Consider the following 23,975-nt stretch of genomic DNA (forward strand, 5'->3'; position numbering starts at 1 on the left):
ATTGACTACAGCTCATTTTGAAAATTAATATTTTATCATTTCTTAGTGAATATAGGCAATGTACTTTTGTGCATTTAAAGTAAACAGATTTATTAAATATATTTATTGAAATAATATTTTAATCACCAAACATATTTAGAAATTGAAAGATAATACAATTAAATCTAAGCAAAATATTGCAAAAAAATTACAACCTACAAATTTTCAAATAAAAATATTTTTTTTTGCTTCTCTTGATTTTTCCGCTTTTTAAAATTTGTATTAAATATTTTTCTATAACATAAAAAATTGTGTGTATTAGTTTTTGGACCATTATGGTAAGTTATTTTGTTAGACAAGCTCCAGATTTGGCTTCGGTACTCACTAATCTAATGTATTTGCGTGAATATATTATTGTATAGCTTCCTACTTAAAATATGAGTTTGCTTATATATATGCTGAGCACTGCAAAATATTTAGAGAAATGTCTGAATTTTATTTTTAGAAATCACATTTGTAAGCCTGGAACACAAAACCAGTCTTATGCTGCACAGTTTGTGGGAATAGTGGGAAACAGCTAGTGTGCGTTCTAATCTTTTTTTTTTTTTATGCCAAAAATCATTAGAATATTCAGCAAATTTTCATTGTCATATTATAAACATCCTACCGTAAATCTATGAAATTTTCATTTGTTTTTTTATTAGCCAGTTTGCATTTCGATGAGGAATTTGCATGTTCTCCCTGTGTATGTGTGGGTATCCTCTTTATGTTCTGGTTTACCCCACAGTCCAAAGACATTCACTATTGGTAAATTGAATAATTGTGTATGACTGTGTGTGTTTGAATGAGTGTGTATGGGTGTTTCCCTGTACTGATTTGCGACTGGAAGGGCATCCGCTGTGTAAAACATATGCTAGAATAGTTGGTGGTTCATTACCCTGTGGCGACCACTGAAATGGAGACCAAGCCGAAGGAAATGAATGAATGTAAGATTAGTAAAATGCAAAGCAAAAACTTAATTTGGACATTTTTTAAATCCTTTAAACTTTAAAGTTTTTTTTTAACCTTCACATTCCAGATTTTCTGAAATATAGAAATAAGTATTGAAATAAAAATTTATGTACATTTTATGTACATCATTTAGAAATATTGCCCTAATAAACCATACATCAGAAAAAAAAAAAACATTTATTAAAACTTTTCTTTTTGTAACTAATGCATAAATCTCAATTTTCAAAAATCAGCGCCTGGTTTTTGATCCACATTTGACAAAATCTTTTTTTTTTATTTTATTCCCAAAGCATCTTGGAATGAAAATTGGATGAGCAAATGATTAAAATTTTTGGGTGAGCTAAATAGTGTTACTGATCATTTCATACAAGCTCTCTCTACTGATTCTTGAACAGCCTTCAAAAGCTCTAAGACAGAGATGAGATATGGATTTAACGTCTAAGAATATCACATCTGAAAATATCTGTTCTGACTGCAAATCTGCATGTGGTTTTCATCAAACCTGCTGTAAATAAAAACCAGTGAGCTGAGCTGACTGAAATATTAGGTTTTCTCTATGACTTTATCTGCAACAATAAGGATTGTGTTTCATTCTGTAGAATTTATTCTTCTCTCTACATCTGTTCTGATTGTCAGGTTCAACAGAGCACGTCATCCCATAAAAACTCAGTTGAGTTCACCTCCTTCAGGGTTGTATGGGGGGAAAACAAGCTGTTTTAGTTGTTTATTCAATTTAGGATCTCAAACACCTTGTTGCATTCAAGAACGCTTAATGATGTTGCACCGTGTGGAATATCTTTTGCATGCTGTTCCGTTTCTCGTAAACAAACGCACAAACTCCATTCCCTTCCTCCTAATCTGCATCTCCCTGACAGCTGGGCTGAATTCAATATCAAGACGAACGTTCCCAGTCATCTCTGGGATTGCTTGTGTGTGTGTGTGTGTCTCTCTCGCGCCCGTGAATTAAAATCGTGAAAGGTTCTTCTGTGGCTTCTCTGCCCAGACGCGACTTGCTATAACTGGAGGCTCTTTTTAAAGGTTCGCAGTTGTCCAGAAGGCAGATATGCTGGGATGTCGAGTACATGTGTGTTTGTGTGGGCGTTCTGGTGTTTATGTGTGTGCGCTCGAGCTCCAAGTGTGCGAGTATGTGGGTGTTCGACTGACTGATAAGCAGGAGAGGACTAATGCTCATGCTTTTCTGAGGTAATTGAATTGGTCTCTGCGAGGGACCGAGTTTGGTGTCGTATCGGGGTGTTCGGCATGGGTGCATTTGCTAGGTGCCGAGCCTCTAGCGTGGCATGGATATTTAATGGGCTGTTTAATTATGAAGGGCCAGATCAGTCTCACTGTGAAGGGACGTGGGTTGCTACATGAGCCTTTCTCTCGTTCTGACCTTTTAAGAGTGCTGGAGTCAGGGAAACTCCTACTGGGCCTGATCCTTCTCCATCAGGTTGGCCATTATGTAAGTGTGCGCTCAATAGGCCCTCTGAGAGGCTGTTTAACTGAGCCGTTTGGTGATGGAAGTCTGCGCTCAACCTCTGGGTCGATCTTTACCCTGTCGCCAAGAGCGGGAGAGGTACTTTCTGTTTCTGAACGCTCACGCTGCTTGGTGGATGAGAAATGGTCCAAAATAAATATACTGGGAACTCTTTGTACACAGTTTTTCTTTTTCCTTACTGTGCTGTTTGTGTGGGCTGGAATTTTAAAGATAGGACTATATTCAGATTCTGAGTGTATATTTTAGGGTTATTCATGATTATTCATGTGCATTTTGGCAGTAAAACTGGCCCTGTATTCAGCTAAAATAATAGCAATATCACACCAATTTCTAACTTTTTGATTTAGTGGCAAATTCGTATTAATTTGCATCTCATTTGCATATTTTAGTATGAGTTGCTCATCCAATAATGAGGGGCAGGTTTAGGGGTGGGATTTGGGTTGCCAGCTTTCAGATGGAGCAGTTTTTACTACACAATATTCTGCGATTTGTCAGCTGTTGCATGATCTATGGCTTTGTGTTGCTGCTACATCTGAAAGCATGCAAAAACACCACATTTAATGTGTTTTGTTGAGTTATGATCATAAACTGGAAAAAATATGACTGTAGTATCCATGATGTCACACAAATGAAGCTACAAGAGGGTGCGGACAACCGTTGCCATTTTGTTCATGCGTCATCGCGCCGACCGGGGGTAACCAAAAAAGGGCAAAGAGGGGGAGCGTGAGTGGAGTTACAGATACCTGCTGGCATTTTGCTTGGACGGGATTTTCTTTAGGCGAAACGATTAATACTTCATTACCTGCGACTCATTTGTGTTCTGACCATTTGTGCTTGGCTGTGTACATATCACTAAAATGTATTTTAAAAACTCTGTTGTAATGCATTGAGCCACTATTCATTGTTCGTATGATGTTTTTCTGCTGGAGGAAATCGTGAATTACATCCAAACACTTCAGATACAGTCTGTGTTAGTAAATGCAAGACTATTTATGAAATCCAGTCGTAATACTGTACGACAACATTTCAGATGACTGTTCTATAGCCTACAGCTAATCAATCTGACAGATTCTGGAGTGCATACAATTTCTAAAGAAAAATATAAATGATATATTATTATAAATAAAACAAATACATTTATAGAGATGGCATATAAGTGCTGTATATAAGAATTGCACTCACCTGGGAAATGGAGGCCATGTGGTTTGTGAACACAATTAAGTGCACACAGAATGTCATATTATCTGATCATTGTAAGAAATAATCCCAAAAGGCAATTGACTGTGTAAAGCAACATAAAACAACACAAAAATACGATGTGTATGCCAAGTTCAGCAGCTAATCAGCCAGAATCAGCTGAGGTGACGTGACTCCAACCAGCGAGATCTAGCTGTCACTCAAGTAGCCACGCCCTTAATTATGCAGACTTATTATAACTTAATACAAACTAAACGGATGAGTTCTAAAAAAATTCACCCCCCTCACAGTTGTCATGAAGAGTAATATTAGCTATATACACTAAAATCGTTTTTTGTACCAGGCTGTAAACACCTTTATTTCTGCAGTTAAGTTGGCCATTTTAACATCGGGGTCAATAAACGTACTCTATTATGGAGCCAGGCCTAGCAGAATTACAATGAATTGCAGTTTCAATTACTTGTCCGTATTGCTTCATGAGGGAGAGTGGGATGTTGCCGCTTGGTTATGATGAGTTTGGATTAATAGCATTTAATCTCTGTTTGATTTCCTGGTTTTGTCTCTTCTTTATTGCATATTTACAGTTTACATTTACATTTTACATTTAGTCATTTAGCAGACGCTTTTATCCAAAGCGACTTACAAATGAGGACAAGGAAGCAATTTACACAACCAAGAGCAACAATGAATAAGTGCTATAAGCAAGTTTCAGGTCTGTAAAGTCTAAGAAGGGAAGTATTAGTAGTATTAGTATTTTTTGTTTTTTTGTTTTTGTACAGTTAGTGTGATATTCAGAGAGGCAATTACAGATTAGGAAGTGTAGTGGAGACTAAAAAGTTGAGTTTTTAGTCGTTTCTTGAAAGTAGCGAGTGACTCTGCTGTTCTGATGCAGTTAGGGAGTTCATTCCACCAACTGGGCAGATTGAGCGTGAGCGTTCGTGAAAGTGATTTCTTCCCCCTTTGGGATGGAACCACGAGGCGACGTTCATTCACAGAACGCAAGTTTCTGGAGGGCACATAGATCTGCAGAAGCGAGAGCAGATAAGAAGGAGCAAGGCCAGAAGTCACTTTGTAGGCAAACATCAGAGCTTTGAATTTGATGCGAGCAGCAACTGGCAGCCAGTGCAAACGGACTAGCAGCGGAGTGACATGTGCTCGTTTAGGTTCATTGAAGACCACTCGTGCTGCTGCATTCTGGAGCAGTTGAAGAGGCTTGATAGAGTTAGCTGGAAGCCCAGCTAGTAGAGAGTTACAGTAATCCAGTTTGGAGAGAACAAGAGCTTGAACAAGGAGTGGTCAGAGAAGTTTAGTTGGTCATCAATCGTTACTCCAAGGCTTTTCACCATTTTGGATGCAGTAATGGTTGCCCCGTCCATCTGTTGCCCCGTCCATCTGGATTGAAAAGTTTCCGCATAAGACCTGGCCTTCCTTTTAGACTTCAGTGCAGATGTACTACTGATCCCAGAGCCATTTTTACATGACCAGATGTGCTTGAGAATTACAGCTTTAGCTAAATCATGATCTCGATTTCATTTTAAGTAATCGTGCAGCCCTAGTCTATTAAACGTTATTGCCCACCACAAACACCTAGTTTAGATAGTCACAAAAAATAAATAGTAATGCCACACACTTATTCACAGGGTTCATGTCCTCCAAACAAAAGAAAAAAAATCTCTTCATTCTCTCATTTACACTCAATATAATAGCCTATTAATTTGACCTTAATACTAAGGTACAGATATTTGCCACCATTTTCAAACAAAGAAGACATAACATTTTAACGACACTTAAAATTACAAGAACTTAAAAAGAAGAATTGACCTTATTCTTTAATGTGGAAGCGACCTTGTTTTTGCGATTGTTTTAGAACTTCAGACTCAGTGGCCTATGTGAGAAATGACTAGGAATAATAAACCTCAGAAAACGGTTAAACTACTTGCTCTACAAACAAGTGTTTGCATGATCATACAAGCAAAGCAGAATCATATAATAGAAAAATGGCAGTTTGTATCATCAAGCAACATAACGAGCATAACTGTTTTTAACGTCTAAAATGAATGAAAGATGAGACTGGAAGTCTCTAGCCAAAAAGATTCAAATGGTTGCGTGTTCTCGTCCGCAAAGAATAAGGTGAATTCTTCTTAAATATATATTTTTAAATAGAATTGTTTTTTGCACTTGCTAAATATCATTTCTAAGAAAATACAGCTGTTTACACTTAGCAAAATCTTAGCTGCTGCTTTCAGTTTTCTGTACATGGCATTTGATTTCTAATGTCTGGGGAAAGCTACAGAAAAAGGGCCCTTACACTAATTTGCCCTGTTTAGTAGTCTGGCCCCTTACAGTTGATATTATGCCACTGTATTTCCTTGTTTTATTCCTAATCTTTGGTCTAGGTGCCATTTTTATTCTGTTATTCTTTACTTGCAGTCACATGTTTTCAAATCTAAATAGGCCAGACCACACTACATCAACCTATATCAACTAATGAAAACAGCACTTTGCCTGGTTTTGTGGTCTACAGGGGTAGTTTTAGGATTCTATCCTGAAAATGTGTAGCAGAAGACCACTGTGATGACTTTTTGTTTGTCAGCATCAACATATTATATAGTAGATCAAACCAATACAAGTCAATACATTTGGAAACCTCTCTGATTCACACAAATGCTTCTTTAGAGTAGATAGTTAATCATTTTTTATTGCTTTTACTTTCAAAATCTGCAAAAAAATCTGCAAATGTTGAATTAGAGTTGTTCTTATTTTCTGACCTGTCTAGGGTTGCACCAGCTGTTCAATAGTTCTTGCTTAAACTGCAATGTCGAAGTCCTCACTAGAAGCATAGTATTAATTACTAGCTAGTTTGCAACTAAATTTGTCCTTACTTTAGTTGCATCATGTTGGAACATGTAAGTTCTACCAGAAAGACTCTAGGAGGCAGATAAACGTTTGAACATTTATTGTGAATTGTTTGCATGAATGAGAGTTCGTTACGGTCCTTTCATAAAGCTCTTTGTCGTAAGCCCCATCTATAGTGCAGAACTCTGGATGAGATGACAGATCTTGCCTGAAGATGAAGGCAGGGCAAAGCCAACCCCGAGTGGAGACGAGGCCGAACTGGTGGTGGTGGTGGTGATGGGGAAGATGGAGGGAAACTTCCGCAACATCACCTGAATACAGCGAAACAGATTGTTTAGATGAGCTTATATACATGGCTTGCTTGGTTGTTATAGGCTGACGAGATAATTATTATGAATGACGTGACACATCAGTCTTCCTGGTAGAACTACCGCTAAAGCTTTCATCTCCATGTAAAGTAACATGTAGTCCCAGTTAGACCCAGTCAGAAGTCTTGAAATTGTTAAATGGGAGAACAATCTGAAAAGCACGTGAACCGAAAACAGAGTTATCAAAATTAAAACATCAACTTGAAATTATTTTAATAGCCGTAATTGTCAGTAATAAAGAAATTCCCATTTTAATTGAAATTAAATTAAACTCTTCTGTTATTTGGCATGACATAAAAAACTAAATAAATCCAAAATGATGCGAGAAGAGGGAGATAAAGGAAGTGTAAACATTGGGTTTTTCATTATCATCACAAGCTCATCAATGTAATCTAATATTGCTGTCATCTATTTTTCAGTCTTATTAAATGGTAGAGGCCTCTGTAAATATTTAGTTGAAATGTATTTTTTTGTTTAAAATAGGTTCAGTGGTGCAACACTAAACTATTTTTGTCCCTTACATTGCTACTAAGCTACATTTTAACTTACGCACTGCTGGTGTCACCGGCCCCTGTTCATTTAGAATGACGCAAGGGACTTCATGAAAGGATAATTGAATTCATTGACTCATTCGATTTGTTGCTTGCACATTATTAAAACTATTTACAATTAATATCTCACAAGAAATGAGCGGCTATGGAAGTTGAGGCAGCAGATTAAAAAGGACTGTAGAATGCCCTTGATCAGATCAGTGTGTTGCTTTTCTCGGCATCTGTTGCAGTCAACACTTATTTTCACTGATAAATCCTGTTTAATTGCAAATTACAATGAGGTACATGCATAATTTATACATTGTTTATAGAAAACGGTTATGAATAAAGTCAAAATTTCTGACTCTTGCCAAAATTTCTGTAAAACCGTTTCAATCTGCACCAAAGTTCAAACTACTAAACAAACGGGATTTTAGCTTTGCAAATTGTACATTTACATACTAAACTAAGAATACATTCTTTGAGCTTTTTTTGATACATAGTAGTGTGTGAATTACAAACAAATCATGATGTGGATGTTGTTTGCATGATCACTGAGGATGGGATCACGTTCGCTGTAATGAGGCGACAGGAGAATCCTTGCCAGTCCTTACTTTTATACGGATTACATGAAAAGAGATTATATGTTTTTGACTTGAATTGGTTAATGCAAAAGTAGACATATCAAGCTTTCTTTAGATACATCTCTCATGTTTCTTTGTTGAGTATTTGCTGAGTTTCAGTTCATTTTAATGACGTGTTTTTCCCGACACAGTCTACATTTTGCGCGCGTCTTGTGGAGGCTATTTGTAATATTAAAACCGCATGGGCGTGGTAGCATTACCTCTAGTGAGCTCAGACTTAGAAACTAGACATAACGTTGGTTTCATACTGATTACTTTATCAAACAATATTTGTTTTCAACATTCACTCGCTGCATTTGAAAGTAGACACTTTAAGCTTTCTAGAGATATACGTATTTTGTCTGTGTGTTTTGTTTTTGCAGAGTTTCAGCGCATTTTGCTGAACTTCACGGAGAGAGAAAAGACAATGCCTACACTGTTTATTATCTTTGTTTTGCAATAGCACACACGTTTGTTGTCATTGTGAGTGTACACAATAAAAACTAGACACCTAACAGATTCGATTGATGTAATGATCTTATCTGTACGATTAAAACTGAAAGTGTTATTTAAATTCATTTCAGCTTTAAGGTGAAAACTTGACAGAATGCGTATACGCGGTCTTCGAATAAGAATGAATGAAAGCAGATGATATTTTTTGGGGTGGTTGGTGGAATATATATATATATATATATATATATATATATATATATATATACACACACACACACACACACACACATATACAGGGCTTTACATTAACAACCGCCAACCCGCCAAATGCGTGTAGATTTCAGCTTTGGTGGGTTAGACAGACACCTCCACTAGCCACTTTGGCTGGTTGAAAGTAATTTTTAAATTGTAGTTTTCCTAAAAGCAGGGTTCGACAATATAAGGATGACCCAATATGCGTGCAAATGTGATCTACAAAATCGAGAAGTAAAATAATTGTGATCACACGAGCAGAATAAAGCAAATGAATACTGAATGAGAGGATGATGATCACTCGCGCTAACATGCGCGCGACTTCTTAAAACGTGTGCACGCTTCTGAATCGTGAAGCAACCGTGTGTGGAACAGGTTCTTTCAGGAAACGCAACTGTCATAAGTTCTCTTTCAAATAAACTAGAAAAATAGTGATGAACATTCGCCCACAGTCCTGATGCTTTTAAGAGCTCAAAATGTGTATTTTTGTAAGCAGCACCGGTTGCTTTCACTTTGAACAGATTATTAAAAGGCCTGAAGTTAACTGTGAGCATGTGATCATTCTTTTATTATCACACACGGTATGTTTCACCTGCTTTCATTTGCTTACGGTTTTATTTGCTTTTATTTTTGTTAAAATGGTTTAATTATTTTTTTTACAACATTGCTTTAATGGGAGATGAACTCTCTATTTATGTGCAGTCAACTGGTGATCCGAGAGATCTTTAGCCAGGACAGATTACTGTGCATATTTTTAAAACATGACAATAGCTATTTTTTAAAAGTCAATTGCTTTTCTTTCTTTTTTAAGAAATGTTTTGTTTCATAAAAAGTATAGTACACAGCTATACTTTGCTTGTTTTGACACTATAAAAATTTGTGGCTATAAAAATTTGTGTGGTTATAAAGATAAATTTGGTACATCGCTAATTTTGAGCTCTAAAAAAAGTCATGTGAAATAAAAACTAATTGCAATATAACACTGTGAAACCATGACCCATTTGCTCATGCTCATTGAGCAAACTCATACTCGACACACAAAAAGTTAAATGAATGAGGACGCATGTGGACGTAACACACAATTTAAATCAAGTAATTTTAGCATGTCAGCGTCAAATTTATGCATATAAAATATATTTTCCCAACAACAAAATTGTGGCTAGTGAAAATGCAGAGTGGCTAGTAACATTGGAAAATTACTAGCCACAGTGGCCAGTGATTAAAAAAGTTAATGTAAAGGCCTGTATTTATATATAGATAGTATCTTAAACTATAATTCAGAGTCTACCTTTACACTGCAGGATGTAAAAACACAACGTTGTTGACCGCTCAGCTGTTGATCATAGTCGGCACATCACAATTTATTTTTAAGCACTAAAAAGAGTGGCAGAAATGGTGTTTGCCAAAAGGCGAGATTATTTTCTGTCTTCTGTTTTGTCTGCTTTTGGCTCATGTTAAGAGGATCTGGTTTGTTTTGAAGCAGTTCCATGCACCACTGAAGAGAAGAGGTTTAAAGATCAAATTCTGAACTATATTTACTATTAAAGCCTTTGGACTGAAGATTGGACTGTGCTGGCAGATCTAAATCTTTATATGAAAAAAGAAAATCAGTTATTTCTTTCACTGATATACCCAATTTTTTATTTTTTTTTGAGTGGAATTTGGTTCAACCACTGTAATTGCTGTTACGTGTATATGTATCTTTTTGTATATGGATTTATAAATTAAAATCTATTAAATGTATTTAATTTGTTGATCTATAGATCAACAGAAAAAATATATCTCACTATTTTTATTTTCCAATACAAATATCTAAAAATCTTTAAATCCTTAAAAATTTAATTTAAAAATTATTAGGTTTAAAAGACTAAATTTCTTAATTTTGCTTTAAAATTTAAAAATTAAAACTGGAAAATGAAACAAAAAACATTATTTTAATGTGATGATAAGCTACAGTAAGAAGCTCCATATTGTAGTGGGAGCAAAGTTCATCCATCCATCCATTCATTTATTAATATATCTGTTAAATAAAATGTGTTAAAGTAATATACACTGAAATTAAAATTTATTTTCATACTGTTGCTACAACTTATTGTGTGCTCTCTTTGAATTTACCAACACAGGCTCACTGTAAACAAATGCTTCAGCCTACATTTTTGTGAAACCACAAAAATATAATTAAACGTACAGTGATTTTTATTTTATTTTTTTAGTTAAATTGAGTAGTATGGGGCAGTATAACTTTTGTTCATTTTTACACTAATGTTTACAGGGACATATAATTTTTTCACTTTGCACAACACCAAACAAATACCACAAAACAACTTGATGCCTATGATTCGTAATCAAATATGTTTGCCTCGCCTGTGTACCTTCATATGGACAACTTTTCTGCTGTGGTCAGTTTGCTCGGTTGCTTACATTGTACGCTGTTGTACTTCTGATGCAGAACGCTCTGGTTTGAGACTGGCGAAGCGCTATTTCACAAAAGAGAGAAAAGTAATGTAAAATCAAGATAAATCAATGTAGTTACAGTGCACTTTTGTCTTAAGTTTACTTTTAAAAAGCACTTAGGACTCAGGGTTTAGTGAAGGCTTTAGATCAGTCATTAACTAGGTGATCTGTATGATAAGCCTCACCTACTCGTGTATGTGTACAAGAAGGATGTGTATCTGAAAAGTACAACAAATAATACCCTAAGTAACATATTGCAGATTTGCAATAATGTAGACAGCACCTTCTGTAGTGCAGTGTTTTCCAACCCTGTTCCTGGAGGCACACCAACAGTACATATTTTGGAGGTCTCCCTTATCTGACACATTCATTTCAGGTTTTAGAGTCTCTTCTAATGTTCTGTTAAGTTGATTTTAGTCTATATGATTAGAAAGAGTTTGAAAACGTGTACTGTTGGTGTGCCTTCTAGAAAATGGTTGGGAAACACTCCTCTAGTGGATTTGTCATCAGAAATGTGCCAAAAATTTTACTCAGAGGAACATATTTAAAGTGGCACGTATTTTCAATGATCCTAGGCTGAAATGTACAATTCGGGAACACATTGACATATTTTGTTCTGATCAATGATTTATTACATTTTTCAGATTTTTAGCAGCCTTTAAAAAGTCTTAAATTTATCTTCATAAAGAAATGTTCAGAATGTTCAGCTCATTTGGCCTTAAAAAGTCAGCCGATTTAAAATCCCAATAATAAAAAGAGCAAACTTAACTGAATCATATGGTTCAGTTCTCTTCCAGATCTCTGTTTTTGTTTCCTTATCTCTTTCTCTCTTTCTCTTTTCCCTCGCTGGAGTATTTGGAGTGTGTGGGTGACAGTGCCTGTTCAGCCTGTCTGAAGTTTGCCTGTTGTGTTTTGGCCGGAGATGCTAGACTTAAAGTGCAGATTCTTAAATAGATTACTGTGAACCTGAGAGACTTGCTGCATCATTTCCTGTAAGCATAAGGCTAAAACCTGCTCTAAGCTTTCGGGATCAGAAATATTCAGACCGTAGAGAAGCACAGCTCAAACATACACAGCCCATGATATAAAGCGTTAACCTGCGGCAGGAATGAAGCTGCCCCTGCCATGACCTGGATATGTCACAGTGCAGAGGTGCCAGGGGCATTACTGGTGTGGACAGAGGGACAATACTGTCCTGCACAGCACATCATTTGCATACTAGTGGTTAGCTTTGACTCAGATTGGCTGCTGATAGGTTGCAACATTTATAAATTGAGTGTATACTGCATTTAAGTACCAATGTAAACTATACATTTAATATTTTTTTAGGTATACATTTGTGTAGTATAAATTCTTTTGATATTCAATGTCCACCAGCCTATCTAATACCCTAATTTCATGCTTAATATTTCATACAATCATTATGTTGCATTGAAAAATGTAAAATGTTTTTTTTCAGTCTTCAGTGTTTAATGATTTTTCAAAAAAATAATTCTTATATACTGATTTAGTGCTTAAGAAACACTTCATTATTGTGAGACACTTTATTATTGTCAGTGGGGAGGCCAAATATTATTGTTAAAACATTCATCAATATTTTTCACGATTCTTTGAATTACAGAAAAATTCATACATATAAGAATAATGTACAGTAATTAAAATATATATAACTATATTTTTACATTTTAAAATATTAAATAAATATTTGATGTGTATAGATTTGTTCATTTTAAATAAAACTTTAGTTTTAATTTAGTTAGTTTGTTTTATTTAAAAATGAAATCTTTTTGAAATCAGTTAAAATAATGATTTGTTTTGTCTTGTTTTTCATGTTTGCGTGTAACACAGGAAACTGAACCTGCTGTAAACGATACGCCAGCATAAATTGTATGCTGGTATAACAGATTTGGCAGTCTAACTGGTTAACCAGCATTGCTGTAATTGCTGCAGACGTTACTTAGACTAAATACAGAAATAAAATGAAATTTCCAATATAGTAGCATAACCAAAGTCCATTGTTTTTACAGTGAATTATTACAGTACAAAGGAAGAAATTGTTTCAGTCCACTCAACTATAGGATCACATTAAATAGTGGTAACACTTTATAATAACTACACACTATGAATCATCTTTTAAGCATCAGCAAATAGTCAAATTATTATTTGTTAAGGAATAACTCTATATTAAGAGACGTTAGTAAGCAGTTTGTAACTGCAGATACAAATGCTTTATTCTTGACTTATAAGCACATTTAAAATGTGCCTAATGAATGTTCTTTATACTTTACTAATTTATTTTTCATGACTAAATTAAGTATCGCATTATTTACAAATCATTTCTATTTAAGAGTAGTTAGGGGTTTTAAGATCATTCAGAATGCACATGTAAATGTTTAATAAGCTATTCAAATCAATTCAAATAATTTATATATTATTATTCTGGCATTTACTAATAGTTTACTTGATTTTTAATAAATGCTTTATTTACTCAACTTTATCCAGTTTTGTAATCTAAAGTGATTATTTATGCTTTATAAATCCTTAGTATGAGTATTAGTATCATTGCTGAATAACAGGAGTCAATATATATCATAAAACTATGAAAAAAACAACTGTAAAATAATAGTTTAACGATATATATGAGACAACATATCAATGTTATTTAGTGATGTTTAAACTACAGTAATTTTGTTTTGGTTAAGATTGCAAAGATTTATTTTCAATTTGACAGTTTCATTTGTGTCTTTAGAAAGAAATGAGTCGTTTGTTTTCTTTTTTTCCTGTTTAGAGTTTAACTGAGACGTTACTTTTCATTTATAACGGATTTATAAAGCATGACTAGTCCTTACTTCAGATTAGGTCACAAAACTGAATGACGTTAAGTTAATAAAGCACTTATTAACATACAAATGAACTATTAATGTATGCCTGAATAATAAGATTAATCATTTACTAACTCATTCTCAGTAATCTTTAAAAACCTTCTTTCAAATAACTGGTTTATAAATGGTGCAATACTTAATTTTGTAATAAAAAATAACAATTAATAAAGTATGAAAATACAACCATTAAACACGTGATTATAAGTCAAGAATAGAGCATTTTTATCTGTAGTTGTAAACAGCTTACAGACATGTATTAATGTACATGAGTTAATGTTTAATAGATAATGAATTCACTATTTGCTCATGCTTAATAAATGATTCCGTTTTTATAAAGTGTTACCTAAATTAGTAATTTGCCAGTTTAACATGTGTATTAATTTCTCTATTAATCTGTGGGGTCTTAAAAGTTGATAAATCAATGTAAAAAAAAAATTAAGGCACTTAAAACATATTAAAAAGTCTATTTTGCAAGGTATGCAATGTATGGTTGTATGCTAAAGTTCGCCTAAATTAACAGTGCGAATATCAGAATGATGTGTAGTTTATGAAATCAATAAAATCCTGCTAGATTCGACATCATGCTGCTTTGTTTACTGTTGTAACTAAGGCAAAACCTATATTTCTGCAGTTCATTATGCGTCAACCTGCCGAGTTAGCTAAATTTAATAGATTTTTATTCAGAGTATGATTAATGTTTTAGTTTTGGATTAGTTTCTTACATTAATATTTTTGTAAATACTGTAAAATCTCGCCAGTGTTTCCAATTGAAGCTGGAAGTTGTTATAAGGTCTAAAAATGTATGGAAAGAGTCTTTTAAAAGGTCTTAAAAGGTCTTGAATTTCACTCTCTGATTCCTGTATATCAAGGGTGTCCAAATTTGGTCCTGAAGGGCCGGTGTCTTTCTGATTTTAGCTCCTACATGCTTCGACACACCTGCCTGGAGGTTTCTAGTAAACCTAGTTAGAGCTTGATTAGCTTGTTCAGGTGTTATTGATTAGGGTTGGAGCTAAACTCTCCAGGACACTGGCCCTCCAGGACCGAGTGTGGACACCCCTGCTGTATATACTTGGATACACTCTGGTTTGCCGTTTGTTCAAACTACTTATTTAAAATGAGCCGAAAAAACACATTTTTGTTTAGTTTTTTGAGAACAACTTAATTGTTTTAGGTTCAGTCCACTTAAAACTAATAAGGTAACTTAATTCCGTTATGTTGTCTCCACACAAGTCGACTGTATGGAACCCAGCATTTTTTACAGTGTAGAATTAATCTGCTTGTATTGTGAACAGAGTGTTGTTGTAGTAATCTGTGTGCAGTGCAACGAAAATAGAAACTACTGTAATGCGTGGCTTTTTAACCACCCGTAACATACACTCCCCTTTTGTTTTGACCGTGGAGCACACAATTTGGCAATCAATTCAAACACTAAGAATTATGTAATAATAACAGCAGCAATAAACAAGCACTCATGGTGCGAAAGTACCACTTTTTGTTAACCGCTTACAGCTCAGGCCTTGAATTGATCTCATGGCTGTGTGCGTATATGTGTGGATGTTCAGCGTTGACTCTTGACATGAAGCAGGATTTCTGTCACAGCAGATAAATGTCTGTCTGATTCTCACCGTTTATCTCATCTGTCTCTCTCTTCTTCCTTCTTTCAGTCTGCTGCTTTGTGGTGCACAAGCGTTGCCATGAATTCGTCACCTTCTCCTGCCCGGGAGCAGATAAGGGTCCCGCATCAGATGTGAGTACAGAAATCTCCTTTTTTTCCCTTCCCTCCCTTCCTTCCTTCCTCCTTGTTCTTCTCTCCATCTTCTCTTCATCAGTCCCCCCAGTGAGAGAGCAGAGAAAGGAGGTGGGCATAAGTTGGCCAATTGAATCAGTGCCTGTGTCACAGAGGAAGTGTGCGCGACAGCTGCGGTGACGATAACCCTCTCCGTTTCAGATTTCCTCCTGGAGTTGTCTTCTTCGCTCACTTTGTCTCGAGCCCCTGAGTTATACAAGCATTTAAATCAACAAATTACCCGGTTTATGGTGACAGCTACAGGAAGCGCATGCACACAGGGGACCAGAGCTCTTTTTTTTAGTGATTGTGGATGTGAGTGAGCGTACAATGCCAGCTCAATCACATCATTACAATTACTACACACGGGAACAGGAGGCAGAGTGAATGGCACTGTGCAGTTTTGTGGGAAATGGCTTTGCTCTTTGAATTCATGCAATTATGGAAAATGCATCGCTGCTTCACTCACGGCTGCAATTGTGTCAAAACTTTCATTTCTCATAAGGGTTTATAATAATATAAAAAAAATTCTAGCTTTGAACTGAAATCTCACTGTAGAGCATTAGCAAGTGATTGTTTTTAAAGCTGTATTTTTAATAAACAAGTGTATTTTACATTAATTTATTTTAAAAAGGAGGAAAAAAGAGACAATCTGCTCTGAGACGATTCACAACCTTACTGAATTTTATTCTAAGTAATTGACAGTCCCCAAAAATTATTTTGATGCATAAATAAGTGTACATAAACAACGTTAGGATGGTTTCCTTTATACCCTAAGTGATTTTATTGTATGAAAATATGTTTATTTTGTATTACAGTATGTATTGCATCAGGTTATTTTTATAACTAATATCTACTCTCACCGGCCACTTTATTAGGTACACCTTACTAGTACCAGGTTGGACCCCCTTTTACCTTCAGAACTGCCTTAATCCTTCGTGGCATAGATTCAACAAGATACTGGAAATAGTCCTCAGAGATTTTGGCCATATTAACATGATAGCATCATTTAGTTGCTGCAGATTTGTCGGCTGCACATCCATGATGCGAATCTCCCGTTCCACCACATCCCAAAGGTGGTCTATTGGATTGAGATCTGGTAACTATGGAGGACATTTGAGTACAGTGAACTCATAGTCATGTTAAGAAACCAGTCAGAGATGACTTTTTATAACAGGGCACATTTTCTTAGCAGAAAACAGGCAACGTTTTTCCAATCTTTTATTGTCCAGTTTTGGTGAGCCTGTGTGAATTGTAGTCTCAGTTTCCTGTTCTTAGCTGACAGGAGTTGCACCTGGTGTGGTCTGCTGCTGTAGCCCGTCTGCCTCAAGGTTTGACATGTTGTGCATTCAGAGATGCTCTTCTGCATAGCTCGGTTGTAACGAGTGGTTATTTGAGTTACTGTTGCCTTTCTGTCAGCTCGAACCAGTCAAACCAGTCTGGTCATTCTCCTCTGACCTCATCAACAAGGCATTTGCACTCACAGAACTGCCACTCACTGGATATTTTCTCTTTTTCAGACCATTCTATGTAAACCATAGAGATGGTTCAGCGTGAAAATCCCAGTAGATCAGCAGGTTCTGAAATTCTCAGACCACCCCTTCTGGCACCAACAACCATGCCACTTTCAAAGTCACTTAATCTTCTAATCACCTTTCTTCCCCATTTTGATGCTCGGTTAAACTTCAGCAGATCATCTTGACCATGTCTACATGCCTAAATGTATTGAGTTGCTGCCATGTGATTGGCTAATTAGACATTTACATTATTAAGCAGCTGGACAGGTGTACCTAATAAAGCAGCCAGTATGTGTAAGTAACATTAGCATTTTTAAATAGGAAAAAAGAAGAGGTTTGCTATTAGCCAGTCTTTTGATGTTCTTTGAAACTAAATTTAATTTGAAGCTTAGAAATGTGTTTTTAAGTTTGACCTTTGATTTTGTTGCAACCTGACAAAATCAATGTCAAACCAGCATCACAATGGGTGTGGAATGAAAACAAATGATACTTATATGATATTGATAAATACATTGAGACAATGTGGTGGTGCAGTGGGTAGCACATTCGCCTCAGCAAAAAGGTCGCTGGTTTAAGCCTGGTCTGAGTCAGTTGGCATTTCTGTGTTTGCATGTTCCCCCCGTGTTCGCGTGGGTTTCCTCGGGGTGCTCCGGTTTCCCCCACAAGTCCAAAAACATGTGGTACAGGTGAATTGGGTGAGCTAAAATTGACCGTAGTGAATGAATGGATAGATTGATTAGTTGACTACCAATTTGAAGCATTGATGCTTCTCGTATAAAACATTGATACAAAATGAAGAGAACATGTATCACAATTAGATATAACTCTTGTCACCCACACACTCCCAATGCTGCAGTAAAGGAAAAGAGAGAGAGATAAAGAAACAAAACAGAGATCTGGAAGAGAACTGAACCATTGAATTCAGTTAAGTTTGCTCTTTTTATTATTGGTATCTTAAATTGGCAGGGATTTAAGGCCAACTGAGATAAACATCTAACCAGCACATTTTAAGATTTTACAGATTTTCTGAGCTAAATTTAAGACTTTTTAAAACCTTGGAAAAATCATATAAGTGTAAAAGCTTATTGAAGAGAGCACAATAAATCAATATGTTCCCAAAATGTAAATCTCAGCTCAGGCTCATTTAAATATGTGCCTGAGGCTTTATTTTTGTAAATTCCTTTGCAAGACGAATTTTACTAATATTCAGTGAATTTTTTGTAATCTTTGACAATAAGTAATAAATGATTCTAGTAATTGAAAGTATAGCTATTTTTAAAAAGCTGAAAAACATATTGACATTGGCAGTGTTGGGCAGTAGCGTTGCTACAAGTAGTGATGCTACTAGCTTAATTATATTTCTCAGTAGCATGGCGGTACTGTTGCTACTTTGCAGTACTGCCCACACAATCTATATTTACCGATCGCGGATCAATAAATGACGGCATCGACATTCACAGAGCTGTGAGGCCGGTGTCTAGCCGATCAAAGTAAATCCATATGATGGCGAGAATAACGATTTTTTCCTCTTCCTGTTTCACAGAGTTCGACAACAAAGTTTTTGGTGCGTTACTGCCACCTCTGGTGAAACTTGCTTGATGGAAAGATCACTGAGGGAGAGGAGTTAATTCTGAAAATGTACATATATATATATATATATATATATATATACACTATAATGCTTATTCCAAAATAGTATAAAATGCTGTACTTAAAATACTATATTTTAAATGTGTAACACCTGGTTTCATTGGATTTTTTGTTTTAGCTGTTACATACTATAATGTGTTTCTATTTAGTACAGTATATTATTTACAGTAAATAACTATTATGCCTCGTGTTTCATTGACAGCTTTATTGATCACTAAGATATGATTGTCTTGGATTTAAGTTGCTTCGATTTAAAAATGAAAATTGCAAAAATAGCTTAGATGTAGCTAAGCTTCTTTTGCCATGTAGCTTTTAGCTTAACTTGCTACATTTCCCAGGGGGTAGCTTAAGCTACATTTTAAGTAGAGTAGCTAATAGCTTAGCTCTTTACATTTTTCAAGTATCTTGCCCAACACTGGACATTGGTGATATTGCTGCTTTTTCAGTTCTAAGAGCAGTCAGGTATGATTCCAGCTGTATGTTCATGCAAGTCTGGTTCGGCATGGCATGATTACAAGCCATTCTCACACCTTCTCAGTTGTTGCTAAATGGAACGCAACTCAGTTTTCCTGTACAGGGTTGTGGAAGTGCATCTGCTGCGTAAAAAACATTTGCTGGAATAGTTGTTGGTTCATTCCACTGTGGCGACTCCGGATAAATAAGGCACTAAGTCGAAGGAAAATTACTGAACGAAGGAATACAGCTCAAACTGGAAGTCAATGGGAATTATTTATATTATTAATCAAATTACCCATTACAATTTTATTAATATATACCCAAGCTCTAAACCTACCCCTCACTCTAAAGTAAAAATAGTAATTGTTGTTGTTCTGTCATGATAACCATGCATAAATATTTGCAGCTGTATTCTTAATAGAGAGTACCCAACTTTCTAGACAGTGTGATCATCAATGTACATCACCACAGTGTTGCTTGGCTGCCAGTTTCTGCCAAGCATGCTATTTTTTTTTCTCTGTTATTCAAAAAAGTAAATATCAGAAAAAAAGGTGTACCCAAAATAGAAATGTCTGATCCTTCATATTGCTTACATTATACTTGCATTACCAAGGCAACAACTGACGCATTTGTATTACACCCCAGAGAGCTCCATTATCAGCACCAGCATGAAAAAACACACTATATATGTGCAGACTGGCCTGAAATGGAAGGGTTAAGCAAACAGAACCATTCGGCCCGATATTGGAAAAGCGACTCAAATGTAACTGCAGTTATAGAATCATCCACATAAATATCACCTCACAGACCTTCATTTATGAGTTTGAACACATTGCCTTGAGCTTTGAGGCTGACTGTAATCATTCAGCTACTTGGAAGTGCCCTGTGGAGTCTTGTACTTTTAAGCATGATAGTCCCAGTGCAGTCTGACAGCTCTCTCGAAACCCTTCCCTCAGTGTGACGCACCTTCACCTCTCAGTGGAGCACCGTTCAAGTCCCGGGTCAGCTCCCTTGCCTAGAAATTTAACATATTTACACAGGCGACGTGGCACAGCTGGCAGACACTCCACAAAGGGATTTAGAGCGATCTGAAATGAAGGACGGTGGTGGGATGTCACTAACACATTTCCACACCTCAATCCAGATTAGCACTCTGGCACGGTCCCACCACTTCTCTAAGAAGCCTCACCATTCATCTCATTCATACGTGGCCTTTTATCCTCCTCCACAGTCACGGCGGAGAGGTCTGTGTTTAATTCGGTTTCCATGTTTGTCCTCCACCAGTCTAGAAGTGCCGCCAAAACCCGCATCTGCTCTAGACGTCAGTAAACTAGGTGTGATGTCTATTTGATGAAGCCTTGGCCTAGCGACATTTGTCTTTAGTTTTTTCTTGTGTAAATTTGCTAGCTAGTCTCAGAAGAGACACCAAGGGGGATTATAGGTATAAATATAGTCAATGTCAAAGACAGCCAAGCAAGGCGGACTCAAAGATGTTTTCGAAGGGGCTCGTTTTAGGCTTCAATTATAGAAGTGGGCTAATTAGACGTTCACCCAGGGATTTCTGTACCGATAGTCTCATTAAACTCTCATTCACGTTATAAGAGCTCCGTATCGCATTGAAACTCAGCTCTGATTGCAGTTGTGCAGTAAAAACCAGACCGTCTGCTTTTACTGCAGAGACTTTAGTTGGGTTCATGGATGTGAAAGCATCAGCTTGTTATTACTTGCTTCTTTTTTCTTTGTGCTTCATGTGACAGAGTTTGTAAGACATGACAATCCCTGTTGGCTTTGATCATTTTAAAAAACAGAAATGTCTTTAGCATATTCGATCAAGGGTGTTTAACACCCACTGGTTTCTTGGGAAACCTAAAATATCTTTTTTTTTATCGTACCATCTCACTTTTCCCATTGGCTCGATTTACTTTCTTAATAAGTCAAATGAGTGATATATCAGCATTGCAATAGTCAGTTTTTGTTGTGCATTAACCATTATCAGAGAGAGCGAGAGAGTTTCCTAGTTTATCCTCTCAGCCCTGGTGATCGTCACCTCTTGAAAATGCTACAGACAGACACACAGCTCCACTGGGATAATTGGACACAATAGACAAGCCAATTGTTCCAATGCTGTCGTTCACTGGAAGAGCAGAGCTTGTTAGCTGCATAGCTACCTGTCTGGCATGAGCAACACAGAAAGTTTACACTCTTTTTTTTTTTTTTTTTTTTTTTTTTGCTGCTAGTGAAAGGCAGAAACCTTTTGTGTTCAAAACCAATGCAGAAATTCTGTGTTTTAAAAAAACATTAAACATTTTGTTGTCGAATATGATATTAAGGCTTCATATATGTTCAGTCCCTTGATTGTTTCATTACCAGTCAAGCTCAAATAGTTACAAGGTTTCAAATAGTGTATTTGTTTTATATTTTACTGCAATTGTCTTAATTTAGGTAGTAAGTGCACAATTATGTTTTCGTCAGTGTAAGTTATTGTATTATAAGGTTATTGTCAAGTTTATGGTAGTTATATGGACTCTTCATTTTTCTCCTGTTTGGCCAAATCCACCGTTCTGTGAACAGGAGACAGCATTGCTGACAAATGCTAGAGGCAGTTCTGCACTTGTAAGATTAGAATAACAATAGCTTTTTTTTTTTTTTTTTTTTGTAAATTTCAAACAGCCAGTTCTATATTTAGCCTTGTAATGCAGTTGGATTTTTAAAGTGAATATATTGGGTGAAAAGGTGTCATGTTGGTGCAGTGGGTAGTGTTGTAGCCTCACAGCAAGAAAGTCGCTGGTAGGAGTCTCAGCTGGGTCAGTTGGCATTTCTCTGTGGAGTTTGCATGTTCTCCCCGTGTTCGGGTGCTCCGGTTTCTCCCACACTCCAAAGACATGTGGTATAGGTGAATTGGGTAAGCCTAATTGTCCGTATTGTATGTGTGTGAATGATTGTGTATGGGTGTTTCCCAGTGATGTTTTGTAGCTGGAATGGCATCCCCTTTAAAAAACATATGCTGGATATGTTGGCAGTTCATTCCACTGTGGAGACCCCTGATGAATAAGGGGGACTAAGCTGTAAAGAAAATGAATGAATGAATGAATAAATATTGGGGATGTATGAGTGTGTGTGTGAGTGAATAAGAGAGTGTATGGTGGGGTTCACAAGTTTGTAGTATACTCTCAATGACTGTAAGAATATCCGCTGCATAAAATGCATGCAATAATAATTGGTGGGTTATTCCACTGTGGCAACCCCTAGTAAATCAAGGACCAAGCCAAAGAAAAGTGAGTGAGTTTTGGGTATGTTTTGAGTATTGGGGTGAAGCATGTTGGCTCAAAGACATGTGGTACGTGTGAACTGGCTATAAAAATTATAGTTTGTGTGTGTGTGAATATATGCCAGATTAATTGAAAGTTCATTCTGCTGTGGCGACCCCTGATAAAGCAGGGAAAAAGCAAAAGTAGAGGGAATGAGTGTAGAGTAGTGAAAAACAATATTTCATTTATTTGCATGGGCTTGTTTTATTCATGCATCGGGTTCAAAGAAACATCCATTCATAAAACGAGCAAACGGGGGGAATATATTGATAGAGATTTTCAAGGAGATGCAGTATAAGATAATACCTGTCAACAGCCGTCGCTGTATTAATATTCTATTGGTTTTACACCCTTAAGTTGTTAATATGCAAATCATTGTGTAACTAGATTCATTCTGCTATGGCGACCGCTGATAAATCAGGGAAAAAGCAAAAGTAGAGGGAATGAGTGTATATAGAGTAGTGAAAAACTATTTTTCATTTATTTGCATGGGCTTGTTTTATTCATGCAACGGGTTCAGAGAAACATCCATTCATAAAACGAGCAAACTGGGGGAGTATATTGATGGAGATTTCCAAATAGATGCAGTATAAAAAATACCTGTCAACAGTAATCACTGTATTAATATTCTAATGGTTTTACACTCTTAAGATGTTAATATTCAAATCATTGTGTAACGTACAAGCCAAACACATTGCATAATAAAACTTACCTATTTTTAACAACCTGTATAATTCTCAGATTGTGTAAGGATATTGTAAATGGTTTGTTTACACACACTGTAGTTTGACTATATGTATATATTCAAACACTAATTAATGTATGATGATAAAAGTCTGATTACAGGTTGGCAAAAGCTGGTCCCGAATAAATGTTATTGAGAAGCACAAAAAGACCCCCTTAGGCTTCCTTTTCATCTTCTGCCATTCACAAAGCTTAACCCTTTCTAGAAATTTCCACGCCATCTCCCACTCCCCACTGTCATTATGTGAAATCCCGCTGGGATGGTCATGGATGCGCCCACACGCTCTGCCAGAAGTGGGTGATGTCTATAAATACCCCTCTCACACTGGTTGCATGCTCCCATGGGGCACTGATTTAATAAGGCCAGGCAGGCATTTGCATAAACACGTTTCCTGCGCCAGTCACACTTTT

General features: G+C 36.2%; 1 protein-coding gene across 2 annotated transcripts in view; it reads left to right on the top strand.

Moving 5' to 3' along the window:
- prkcbb (protein kinase C, beta b) overlaps positions 1–23,975 on the top strand; it is a 261,820-nt gene that overhangs the window by 59,018 nt on the left and 178,827 nt on the right. For both annotated transcript variants that reach the window (NM_200978.1, XM_005164005.6), the window contains 1 exon segment: positions 15,768–15,850. In NM_200978.1, the coding sequence (NP_957272.1) occupies positions 15,768–15,850 (83 nt within the window).

This window comes from Danio rerio, chromosome 3, assembly GCF_049306965.1.
Source record: "Danio rerio strain Tuebingen ecotype United States chromosome 3, GRCz12tu, whole genome shotgun sequence".
In the NCBI taxonomy this organism is placed as follows: Eukaryota; Metazoa; Chordata; class Actinopteri; order Cypriniformes; family Danionidae; genus Danio; species Danio rerio.